Source organism: Cyprinodon tularosa, unplaced genomic scaffold, assembly GCF_016077235.1.
Source record: "Cyprinodon tularosa strain WSP-4 unplaced genomic scaffold, ASM1607723v1 ctg928, whole genome shotgun sequence".
Lineage (NCBI taxonomy): Eukaryota > Metazoa > Chordata > Actinopteri > Cyprinodontiformes > Cyprinodontidae > Cyprinodon > Cyprinodon tularosa.
This window is the reverse complement of record NW_024039705.1, coordinates 59,345-71,417: the sequence shown is the minus strand read 5'-3', so window position 1 is coordinate 71,417 and position 12,073 is coordinate 59,345. Positions and strand designations below refer to the sequence as shown.

General features: G+C 42.4%; 1 protein-coding gene across 1 annotated transcript in view; it reads left to right on the top strand.

Moving 5' to 3' along the window:
- Positions 1 to 328: 328 nt before the first annotated feature.
- The window catches only part of LOC119776361 (cilia- and flagella-associated protein 44), a 45,530-nt gene continuing 33,785 nt past the window's right edge, over positions 329 to 12,073 (top strand). The window contains exons 1-11 of the mRNA XM_038274740.1: positions 329 to 525; positions 1,161 to 1,308; positions 2,919 to 3,081; positions 3,162 to 3,264; positions 3,343 to 3,559; positions 5,599 to 5,713; positions 7,147 to 7,311; positions 7,459 to 7,611; positions 7,694 to 7,741; positions 11,351 to 11,450; positions 11,528 to 11,622. Coding sequence (XP_038130668.1) covers positions 453 to 525; positions 1,161 to 1,308; positions 2,919 to 3,081; positions 3,162 to 3,264; positions 3,343 to 3,559; positions 5,599 to 5,713; positions 7,147 to 7,311; positions 7,459 to 7,611; positions 7,694 to 7,741; positions 11,351 to 11,450; positions 11,528 to 11,622 — 1,380 coding nt within the window. The 5' untranslated portion in view covers positions 329 to 452. The remainder of the gene's footprint in view (positions 526 to 1,160; positions 1,309 to 2,918; positions 3,082 to 3,161; positions 3,265 to 3,342; positions 3,560 to 5,598; positions 5,714 to 7,146; positions 7,312 to 7,458; positions 7,612 to 7,693; positions 7,742 to 11,350; positions 11,451 to 11,527; positions 11,623 to 12,073) is intronic.

Genomic DNA, 12,073 nt, shown 5'->3' with positions numbered 1-12,073 from the left:
GTGGATGTTTGTTGTAAAATAAAAGCCTCACTTCTGCATTTTTTATGTGTTGTAACTCTTTAATTTTCTAAACTGTGTTCATTAAACCACAAATGTGCTGAAAACACTTTTTGTTTCTAACAATTTAAAGGACCAAACCTCCGAACTAAAACCCGATAAAATATATTTTATATTTAAATTTGATCTTCGATAAAATAAAAATGTTATATATCTATAGGCTGTTTTATTTGTACCTGTGTTCGTGTTTAAAACCCTCGTTGCGCATTTCAGTGGAGAACTTCATTACCCAGAATGCTTTGTTAACACGGGATAGCGTTACCTTGTTGCATAGCAACGCGTTAACGGAAAAGGAGAAACTACAGAGCAACGTTTATAGTTTTAAACACTGAAAAAACGAAAATAATATAATTTATTGCTTATAAAATCTCGTTATTTTTTAAAGTAGTGATAAAATGTTGGCTAAAAACAGGATTTCAGTTGGTGAGCCTGAAACCACATCGACTCCAGCAGAGGAAGAGCCTGAAGGTCTGTTTGGGTTTTAAGTTTGACAGTGAAATCATTTCTATCTCCATCACTGCTCTGCTTTAAAGGAAAACTCCACTCACATTCAGAGTTCAAACTTCTGAAAGTAATTTAAATATAAAATTATTCCATACTGTTACATAAATTATCAGTGTTTTTAATTAAGAGTAATTTTCGTTTGAATGTGCTTTACTGGAACACAGAGGAGGATTAGGGCCACTGAAAAAATTTAAAAAAAGTTAACTGATTTTTACATTTTATTTCAGTATTAGCAGAATTCTGACTTTAATCTCAAAATTCTGACTTTAATCTCAGAATTCTGATTTTTAATCTCAGAATTCTGACATTTATTCTTAGACTTCCTATTTAACCTCTGAATTCGGACTTTAATCTCAGAATTCTGAATTTTAATCTCAAAATTCTGACTTTAATCTCAGACTTTTAACCTCAGAATTCTGACATTTATTCTTAGACTTCTGACTTTAATCTCAGAATTCTGACTTAATCTCAAAATTTTGACTTAACCTCAGAATTCTGACTTTAATCTCAGAATACTGACTTAATCTCAGAATTCTGACTTTTAATCTCAGAATTCAGTCAGAGTGACTGAATGATAAATTTCCCTCTCCGTGGTCTAGGATCGGACAATAAACCCGAGACTCAGCAGCAGTCTGGGGGGGCATCACAGGAGCTTCCTGCAGACATGTACTACAACTACGAGAAGCTGTGCTCCAGAGCCACCGTCACACCCGACTCTGAAATCCCACAGAACCTTTTAATCCTCTCGTATCCTAATCTGGGTCACTTCAGATTATAATTTCCAAATCTGCTTTCTTTCCATCTTCATGAAACTACATTAAATCCATTGTAAAATGTACAAACAAAGACATTAAGTATGTCCAGATCTGACATTGATATCAGTATTTAATCCCATATCAGCCAAACAACAAATATTGACCAATATTGGCCTGCATTTGTAGTAATAGGGATTCATTGAGGTCTTTGTTAGCCTGAAATATCCAGAACTTGCCTATGCCTCTGAAAAGAGAGTCATTTGTTGGCCTGGCTGACCAGACCAGTCCCCTGAGAGCTGAAACCTGAGTCCACCTCCTCTGTTTAAGGTTGCTTTTTCTCTCTTAACATAGATGGCTTCTTTCACACCCCTTTCAAACCACCTGCCTTCTTTGTCCAAAATGTGAACATTCTTGTCCTCAAACTAATGTCTTTTGTCCATAAGGTGTAGATGGACAGCCGGGTGTTGTCCAGAGGAGGGCGCTCTTGTGTTGGGCCATGCGTCTGTGGAGAGGTTGTTACTTTCTCCAATATAAAGATCAGAGCATTCCTCACTGCATTGAACTGCAGACACCACTCTGCTCATGTGTGTATGCAGTTTAATGCAGCTTCCTGGATGGGATGCGAAACGTCTTTAAACCTGGAAAAAAAATCTGCCTTTACAATTACAAGAATAAAGTCGTAAAATTACGAGAATAAAGTTGTATTTTATGGCAACTCTTCCAAGAAGCCCTTTCTTCCCTAAAGTGAGGAATGTGGAGCATCATGTGAAGTTCTACTTTAGCATCGGTTTGACAAATCAGGAAATCTTTTAGCAGCAGCATCAAACTGGGCAGGATGTCAAAGTGGACTCTGGTCCTGATTGGTGGAGCTGGTTGGCCGTCATCTGCTGGGCAGAGCTCCAAACTTTATTTCTGAAACGGGTTGTTGAATGTTTACTTTATTCTCGTAATATTACAGCTTTATTCTCAAAATGTTCCGACTTTATTCTCGAAATAATAATAAAAAAGAATCTCCTGCCTGGCCTTTATACTCTGTCATAGGATTTAGATTTAATTTAAATTCAGTTGATTTCTATAGAGCCAATTCACACGTCACTTCAAGGCCTTTCACAGAGACAAGTTGAACAGATGATCCAGTCACATTGGTTCAATGTTTCCTATCTAAGGGAAACCACCTAACTGAACAATAGGACCTCCAGCTTCCTAACTTTCAATCCTGGATTTAAAGAAAACTCTGCAGATTACAGATTGAGGTTTGATTTGAATAAATCAGAAATTACGTCTGATTGGACTTGATGCTTTCTTTAAAGTTGTCAGCTGGAGTAGGGAGTCCATCTTTGGTGCCACCGACCAAAGCAGGTGGACAAGTTACCAGCCTGTGTTAGAGCTGATTGCCTCTATGAAAGAAGTATCAGAAAAAAACTGAATAAAGTTAGGTCAGGAACAACCTGCCTGCAGATGAGCTGAAGAACATCCAGTCTGATACATAGATATACATACATTAGATGTTTAATTGTCTCTTGCAACCGGCAGCAGCGATATGCAACCTGTGGAAACATCCGGACAGTTCTTGTTCTGCTCCCTGACTTGTCCCTCCTTCAGTCACTCGTTTGGATACGACAGCCGTCGCAGGTCCAACCTGAAGCTGCTGGACGAGTCCACGCTGATGTTCATAGCAGGGAACCTGCTGGTCCTGCTGGACGTTTCCACCAGGAAGCAGAGATACCTGCGCTCCTTCAGCGGAGGAGGAATCGGCGCCATGGCGGTGAGGAAACGGACGCTTACAGACATGTTTCTGTATTAGCTGCGTAAAAACAAATTTTTCCTATGTTTTGGTGTTAAAAGGTGCACCCGACCAGAGAGTTCTTCTGTGTGGCAGAAAAAGGAGCCCAGCCCAACATTGTGGTCTATGAATATCCCTCACTAAGACCTTACCGCCTCCTCAGAGGTGAACCTCTCTGTTATTTCTTTCTCTTCTTTCTTTCCAACTGTCTGAAGCTCAGGCTGCAGTTTTTTCTGCCTTCAGGTGGAACAGAGAGCGAGTACAAGTCTGTGGACTTTAACCTGGATGGGAGCCTGTTGGCCAGCGCGGGCGGGGCCCCGGACCACAGGCTGACTCTGTGGAAATGGAGGCAGGAGAAGGTGATGCTGGTCTCAGAGGCCATGTTCCAGGAGATCTACAGGGTCAGCTTTTCCCCGTACAACCCGGCTCTGCTCGTCTCGTCTGGATCGGGGCACATCAAGTAAACCGCAGATTTGTCTATTCAATGAAGCTAAAAACAGATTTTTAGTGTATATATATATATATATATATATATATATATATATATATATATATATATATATATATATATATATACATATACATATATATATATATATATATATATATATATATATATATATACATATATATATATATATATATATATATACACTCACCGGCCACTTTATTAGGTACCCCATGCTAGTAACGGGTTGGACCCCCTTTTGCCTTCAGAACTGCCTCAATTCTTGGTGGCATAGATTCAACAAGGTGCTGGAAGCATTCCTCAGGGAGTTTGGTCCATATTGACATGATGGCATCACACAGTTGCCGCAGATTTGTCGGCATCACATCCATGATGCGAATCTCCCGTTCCACCACATCCCAAAGATGCTCTATTGGATTGAGATCTGGTGACTGTGGAGGCCATTTGAGTACAGTGAACTCATTGTCATGTTCAAGAAACCAGTCTGAGATGATTCCAGCTTTATGACATGGCGCATTATCCTGCTGAAAGTAGCCATCAGAAGTTGGGTACATTGTGGTCATAAAGGGATGGACATGGTCAGCAACAATACTCAGGTAGGCTGTGGCGTTGCAACGATGCTCAATTGGTACCAAGGGGCCCAAAGAGTGCCGAGAAAATATTCCTCACACCATGACACCACCACCACCAGCCTGAACCGTTCATACAAGGCAGGATGGATCCATGCTTTCATGTTGGAGACGCCAAATTCTGACCCTACCATCTGAATGTTGCAGCAGAAATCGAGACTCATCAGACCAGGCAACGTTTTTCCAATCTTCTATTGTCCAATTTCCATGAGCTTGTGCAAATTGTAGCCTCAGTTTCCTGTTCTTAGCTGAAAGGAGTGGCACCCGGTGTGGTCTTCTGCTGCTGTAGCCCATCTGCCTCAAAGTTCGACGTACTGTGCGTTCAGAGATGCTCTTCTGCCCACCTTGGTTGTAACGGGTGGTTATTTGAGTCACTGTTGCCCTTCTATCAGCTCGAACCAGTCTGGCCATTCTCCTCTGACCTCTGGCATCAACAAGGCATTTCCGCCACCAGAACTGCCGCTCACTGGATGTTTTTTCTTTTTCGGACCATTCTCTGTAAACCCTAGAGATGGTTGTGCGTGAAAATCCCAGTAGATCAGCAGTTTCTGAAATACTCAGACCAGCCCTTCTGGCACCAACAATAATGCCACGTTCAAAGTCACTCAAATCACCTTTCTTCCCCATACTGATGCCCGGTTTGAACTGGAGGAGATTCTCTTGACCATGTCTACATGCCTAAATGCACCGAGTTGCCGCCATGTGATTGGCTGCTCCACAACCACTATTGAGCATTTTCTCTATGGATACACTTTACATGCACAAGTTCACCCTCACAAACAACTACAGGTGCTAGGCTTCAGGTACTCAGAGATTCACTTCCAAACAGAAACCCCACATTCATATCTTCAGGTAACACAGAGTACATGTCAGACTTAATAATATTACTTTAGCGATAGTTTCAAGGTGTTGCTTCATTGTATATCTCGTACCGTGTCTTTCGGTTGTGCTGTTCTTTTTTCATCTCGTTGCAGGTGATGAAGCAGACAGAAAATGTTTTTTCATTGTCTCCTTTCTATCTCTTCTTTCTTTCATCTTTTCTCTTTTTTTCCTTTTTCTTCTTCTGTTTTTCTGCTCTATTTACATTGCAGTGTCCATATAAACTGTAAAACTCCCTGCATAATTATAATAAAGCAATTTATATGCATGAAACAAGTGTAGCAGTATGGCAATTGCCGTACTGCTACACTTGTGAAAGTAAAATCTGTTGGGCTCTTTTTGGCATCAAGACAATTATTCTTATTGCCATATTGCCAGACAGGACACTGTTAAAAAATAAAAAAAATAATGAGGACACAGAACGCACAAGTACACAGAATGAGAAAAGATCTCAGGGAGAGCAGAGAAGGGTTCTGATACCAGCAGAACTACGAATGATCAGATTTTCCATCTTTCCGTCAGGTTTTGGAAAATGGCCACCACCTTCACAGTGGTCAAACTCCAGGGAGTCATCGGGAACTTTGGGAAAACTGCAGCGACTGACATCGAGGGCTACGTGGAGCTTCCAGATGGGAAGGTGAGCTCCAACTTTCTGGACGAACCTGCAGTAGTGTCCTTGTTCCCTAAAACTCTGTTTATGATGCAGTAAAGTTAAAAGAGGTTGAGAAAACTGTGAGAGAGGCTGACTTTCCTTCAGTTCCTGGATTAGACCGAGTCTAGACCAGGAGGGGAGGATTTAGGAAATGTGGGGCCCTAGGCAAAAGCAGACAGGGGGCCCTATGAATTAAGAAGACAACATCAAACAGATCCATTATCCAGATAGAGAAATGTTAATAGAATAGACATCCATTATCTGTTCTAGGTTGTGTCCCTCTCTTCTTGTCCCTTTTCTTCTTGTTTTCCTCTCTATGTTTTGTACTCAGCTGACTTTTCATGCTGTCTCTAAAGGAATGAAAGATTTTTTCCAAGCACTAAGCTCACTTAGCTGATTGCTCCTTCCTGTGTTTCCAAAAAGGCCAAAGTAAATAACCCAGTCCTTCTTTTCACTGTAGACAAGCCATGATCTGCTTATCTGTTCTCCATTTTTCATTTGGATGAAATAATAGCTGCATGAATCATGACAGCAGACAAGATAGAGGAGAGCAGGAGGCGGGGTTACCAATCTACTCGCTCTGGAGAGCAGATTTTAGATGTTGTCTCCAAAGTCTCCAGTAGCAGAAAAAAGTCTCTAGATTTGGCGCTAGGAGCTTTTTAGAAATCAAAGTGCTAGAGGGGTCTGAAAAGTGGCTAAATATAGTGACTAAAGCGCTAAGTTAGCAACACTGCTCTTTGCATGGTTTGTTTTCAAATGGTTTGCTGCTGTCTGGTTGGACCTTTCTGAACATGTGCAGCAAATGGACTGATCCATTATGGTGGACACATGTGGGGGGCTGAGACATACTTAATATTATCAGCGTTCCGATGGCATTTTAGCGAAAGGATTTTTATCAAAAACATAATTAATGTGCAGTAATAAGGAATAGTTGTATTAACCATAAATGGAAACCAAGTTTTATGGGGCCCTCAGGAACTTGGGGCCCTAGGCAACTGCTTAGTGCCTAATGGTAACCCCCCCCCCCCTGAACAGGAGAGACTAACATGCGGCTCGTGGGCCACTTATGGCATTCTGAATTATGTTCTGCAATCCTTGATCACAAATCTAGATTTTGAACAACAGCAACTGATGGAAGGGAAAATTTTTTAGAGTTCTGATGGCAAAATGTCCACCGAAAAAATACTATCTGCCTAAAGTGGCCTTAAAACCCCCATGAACTCATGACACCATATTGCTTCTGATAACGATAAATGAGTCCTTTTCATTTTCCTGATTGTCAACGATTCACAGAACCTTATTCTAGTTTAATGATGAGGAAACAGAAATAAGAAAGAAGTGTTGATTCTGAAAATAATTGTGTTTTGCTCCAAAAAGTGCTTTGAACTGGTAATGATGTTCTGGCCTCCTCCCGTTAGGTGGTGTCGGGCACGGGGTGGGGCAACCTGCTGCTGTGGGAGCGCAGCACGATCTGGGCGGAGATATGTCGGAAAGAGGGGGGGAAGTGCCACGCTGGGACGGTGCAGCTTTTCACCCTGGAAGATGGACAGCTGATGACGTTTGGTTCTGATGGAGCCATCCGGGTAAAGCAGACATGGACACAAACGCAGACATCCCTCTAAGAAGTGTGGAGTTGAGGAGGAAGCTTAGACTCCTGCAAGAGAATGTTCAAATTTATTTAACATCCTCAGACGGAGAGAATAGCTCTGACTCACCTCCTTCCTCTACAGGCCTGGGACTCTGAGCTGATCAACAGCGCCGACATCAATGGAGACAGCGGCACCTTCGAGATGGAACCCATTAACGAGTTGGTGGTCGGACACAACGTTTGCCTTGTTTCTGTGGTCAGGAGCGCCCAGCTGGACTCCATCTACTTCGCTCAGGTCTGGAGGAACCGCTCACCATGAAGACACCTGTAGCTCAGAGCAGGTTCCTCCAAGTTCTCCTCTATTTGCTGTCCTGCAGGATTCTAACGGAGCCATTTGGAAACTGGACCTGTCTTTCAGCGCCACGGTGAGCTCTCTACAAAACCGTCCATCCGTCCGTCCATCCGTCCCACTCTCATCCCTTTAACGCCTGTTGTTGCTAGTAAACAACAAACCGCTTGTATTACACTGTAAAAAAAAATTAATCTAAGTCAATTTTCTTGAAATAAGAGCATTTTTTTCTTGAATTGAGCAGGTAAGTGAGAGACTTTACCATTGGGACAAGAAAATGTACATTTAAAGCTTAAGGGGATTCATATTTAATGTCAAATCATTCTGGCTTAAACATGTATATAAATGTTCTCTTTATCAGACCATATTGTCCCAAAATTTTGAAAATATTCCCCCCCAAAAAATAGAAATCCTGTCTTAAAATGGCTCTTGTTTTTTCCGTTATCTTATTAGTTATACCAGTTAGTTCTACCTCAGCCTGATCACCTAAATTCGGCCAATCATATATCAACGGTCATCTGTCAATCAAATATTTTCGGTCATAGCATCTTGATTCATATGTCGCAGCTAATATACGCAACGGTTGAAATCAGAATCCTTTCCTTTCCCATTGAGTTGCGTCCCAGTGTTCACGGGGATGGACGTCTGTGTCTTCGGCAGGCGTAGAGCTAACAGAACTGGCAGCGTTGCTTGGCAAGGGCTCAAACATGTACGGCTGGAAGCCTTCTACACCAAACCAAGCTTCTGCCGCCCTGGCGTCCTCTTCCACAACATCTTCGTCCCCGCTTTCCTCCTCTAAATAAAAAATGGATGACGGAGGAGACTCATCCACGACCTCCGACACTAAACTCTCCTCCTCTTGCATGTTTCCGCTGTCCATAGCGTTCCTTGACAGTGTCGTTTCTAAGTCACCAATTTAGTGCTACTTGGTCCCAATGGAATTTCCCATCGGGAACCTGCTAGCACTAAGTTGGTCATTTTTCTTTAAAAAGTAATTAGTCATAGTTACTAGTTACTTCTCCCAAAAAGTAACTGAGTTACTCCACAATAAAAGTAACTGAGTTACTAGTAAAAGTAACTATTGCGTTACTTTTGCGTTTCTCGCCCCCGTAACCTAGCCTGGGTGCCATTCCGAACTTAGTCCCGCCCACAAAGTTTGAGGTCGGGAAGTTCGGTCTGGCATTGCTCCATAGTAGCGCGAGTATTATCGCCCACCGTCAGGCGATCCAATCAAATTGTCAGGGCGGGCTTTATACGATGATGGACAGATGACCAACAGTAACGTAATCAACCACGTGACCAATGCGCGCTTGGGTGACAACAATAATGTCTGCCGCTGGAGAGTTGAGGTGAGTAGATTCTGCTACTAGGTCTGTTCTAGAAGATATCGACAGCAAATTAATTTTAAAAGAGGAACAGAGAAACGCGATCAAGTCTCATCTTCTTATTCTAGGCGTGCAACTGCACGCTTTGATTTTTGTTGACAACAACTATGCCTGGCTTAACATACGTCACGCACTCCGTTGCTCTTATTGGTTGTAGGTCTATCCAATTGAGTGCAGAGGCATTTTTTTCCCTGGTTCGTTTGAAACACGCCCCATAATCACAGCTCTATGGAGCAGCATCAGACTCAGATTCTGACTAGAATTGAGTAGGACTACGTCAGGCTACCCGTAACCCTCACCATCCAGCCCCCACCTTCTCGCCGTGTTTTTAAAGCCAGCTGAATAGAGCGGACGATAAAGACAAGAACCTGCAGAGAGTTTAGCATTTATTGCAACTCAACATAAATGACATCAGGGGGGAACGCTATCTGACGGGGTTTATAGGTTCCCCTCTTCTTAACATGGGGGTGACACTATCTGACAGAGATGGGAAGTAACGAAGTACAAATACTTCGTTACTGTACTTAAGTAGATTTTTCTGATATTTTTACTTTACTTTACTAATTATTTTTATGGCGACTTTTTACTTCTACTCCTTACATTTTTACACAAATATCTGTACTTTCTACTCCTTACATTTTAAAAAATTGGCTCGTTACTTTAGTTTTGAATCATTTCAATGGAGTTACCGTTATTATTTTTCACGCCATCAATACCAAATTCAATCTAATTGGATGGGAATCTACGTTGCATTTGACGCACCACTACAAGATGAATCGACAGATTCGGCGGTATTCATTGGCGGCAAATCATTGCAGCTTGGTGGCGGTGGCGTTAGCATAGTAGCATGGACGACGAGATGATTGAAAATGAACACAACGGAGATCTAGTCCTATTGGCAGACATCCATTTAAAATGTAGGCAACGGCAAGTATCTGTATCTATCTATCTATCTATCTATCTATCTATCTATCTATCTATCTATCTATCTATCTATCTATCTATCTATCTATCTATCTATCTATCTATCTATCTATCTATCTATCTATCTATCTATCTATCTATCTATCTATCTATCTATCTATCTATCTATCTATCTATCTATCTATCTATCTATCTATCTATCTAGATTTCTCCCTTTCTCCATATAGGCTAATGATCGTTCACGCTCTCCGTAGTTCTCCTGTGGCGCGAGCTCAGGGCGGCTGTTACACGCCTTTAGTGAGCATGCGCGTTTCCTGTGGCTTGCGTGGTGAATCGTGCCGCCTGCGCTGTGCGGAGATGCAGGGGAAACCGTATCTGATGTTGGAAACACAGCTCGACGTAACACCGGTATTTCCATCTGGAAAACGCCGTTTTGCTGCTGGAGTCCTCCTCACTCTCCATCTCTCTGTGTGTGCTGTACGTTAACACCCGCCAGCAGAAACACCCACCTACCCAACTGACAGGCGGAATCTCACTATACGTCAGCCATTCTCATCCTCCCCTCTCTCATGACAAGGCGCGCACGAGTCCTAGCATGAAAAAATGGTTAATTGTGCGACCTGAGTAACGCGCAGTAACGGGGTGTCGCAATGGTAACTGCGTTGTAGTTACAGTCAAAGTAATTAGATTACTCGTTACTAAAAAAATGCAACGGCGTTAGTAACGCCATTACTTTAAACGCTGTTACTACCATCACTGACTAGCACTAAGTTGCTAACTGGTTAGCAAGATGCTTCCGACAAACCGGCCACAATAAAACTTGCTTGCGAACCTTCCGCTACAACAATCCCGCACCCTTGATAATCGACCAATCACATTCACTTAATTCACTCGGGTAAAGTCGGGCACCACTCTGGAGAATTCGGAAATGGAATCGTTGGAACAGCCGCTTCACTACGACTTTAAAATTAGAAAATAAAAACAACTGCAGTCTCTTATTTTAAGTGCATAATATCTAATGTCTTATTTTAAAAATGCTCATTCCATTGGCAGATCATCTTATTTCCTACTCGTATTAAGGGTAAATACACTTATTTTAAGATATTTTTACTTGTTTTCGAACATTTTTGCAGTGTAGGCAAACAGCCACCATAGCATCACCCCAGTGCTAGTTACAGTGGATGTAATTATGTAGTTATAACTGCTGTTACAAAATATATTCTACCTTCATTTTTATTTATTTAGTAACATTAACCATTTTCATTTGGCATCTCAATGAAGGGAAAAACACGCACAAAATGTATTTTTTTTTATGTACATGTATATCAATTCAGGCTTCAAGGGGTTAAATCAGTTCGGGGTTTATTTCTGTTTAGGCTGCAGATCCAGAGTGTCTGTTCTCCTTCCACTCCGGCGCCATCCAGGGCCTGGACGTGTCAAAGAAGTCCCACCTGATGGCCACAACCACCCTGGACCGTGAGTCCAGCTTCGCCGCACCCTCTCACTAAAGGCTCAGACCCGGTGCTGCAGCTGTCTGTGTTCCTTCTGTCCAGGTTCTGTCAGAGTCTTTGATTTCTTATCTCAACGGGAGCTCATAGCGACCCGCTTCAATCAGGGCGGAACTGCGCTCAGCTGGGCTCCACCTCTGGTGAGTGTGAATTGGCAGCCTCGGACTAACCTGACTCCGCCAGATGGATATGTGGAGCAAATCCATCTTCGTTAGAAGTAATTTTGGGAAGGGGCGAAAATACTGGTTAGCTGATTGGCCTATGTTGGTGATAGATGGGCCAAATAAACCAATCAGATCAACGAAGCATATGACGTACTAACAGAGCAACGACGAAAACACAACCACAAGCCAGGCTACTCTTGCTGAAACCAGTCGGGAGAAGAGCAAAAACATCTTTTCCTCTGAGAAAAGCCTCCAGAGCAGTGTTTTGCTCTTCTTTCAGTGAAGAAATACTCTGTAATTCCGATTAAACTTGCTCGATAGCCACGCTAACGCTAGTTTCATCGGCTGAAGCCGCCATGTTCTTTAGACTGAACTGTCGCGCTTCTCGTTGCGTCACACCTCAACCCGCCTCAAAGCCAACGCTGAT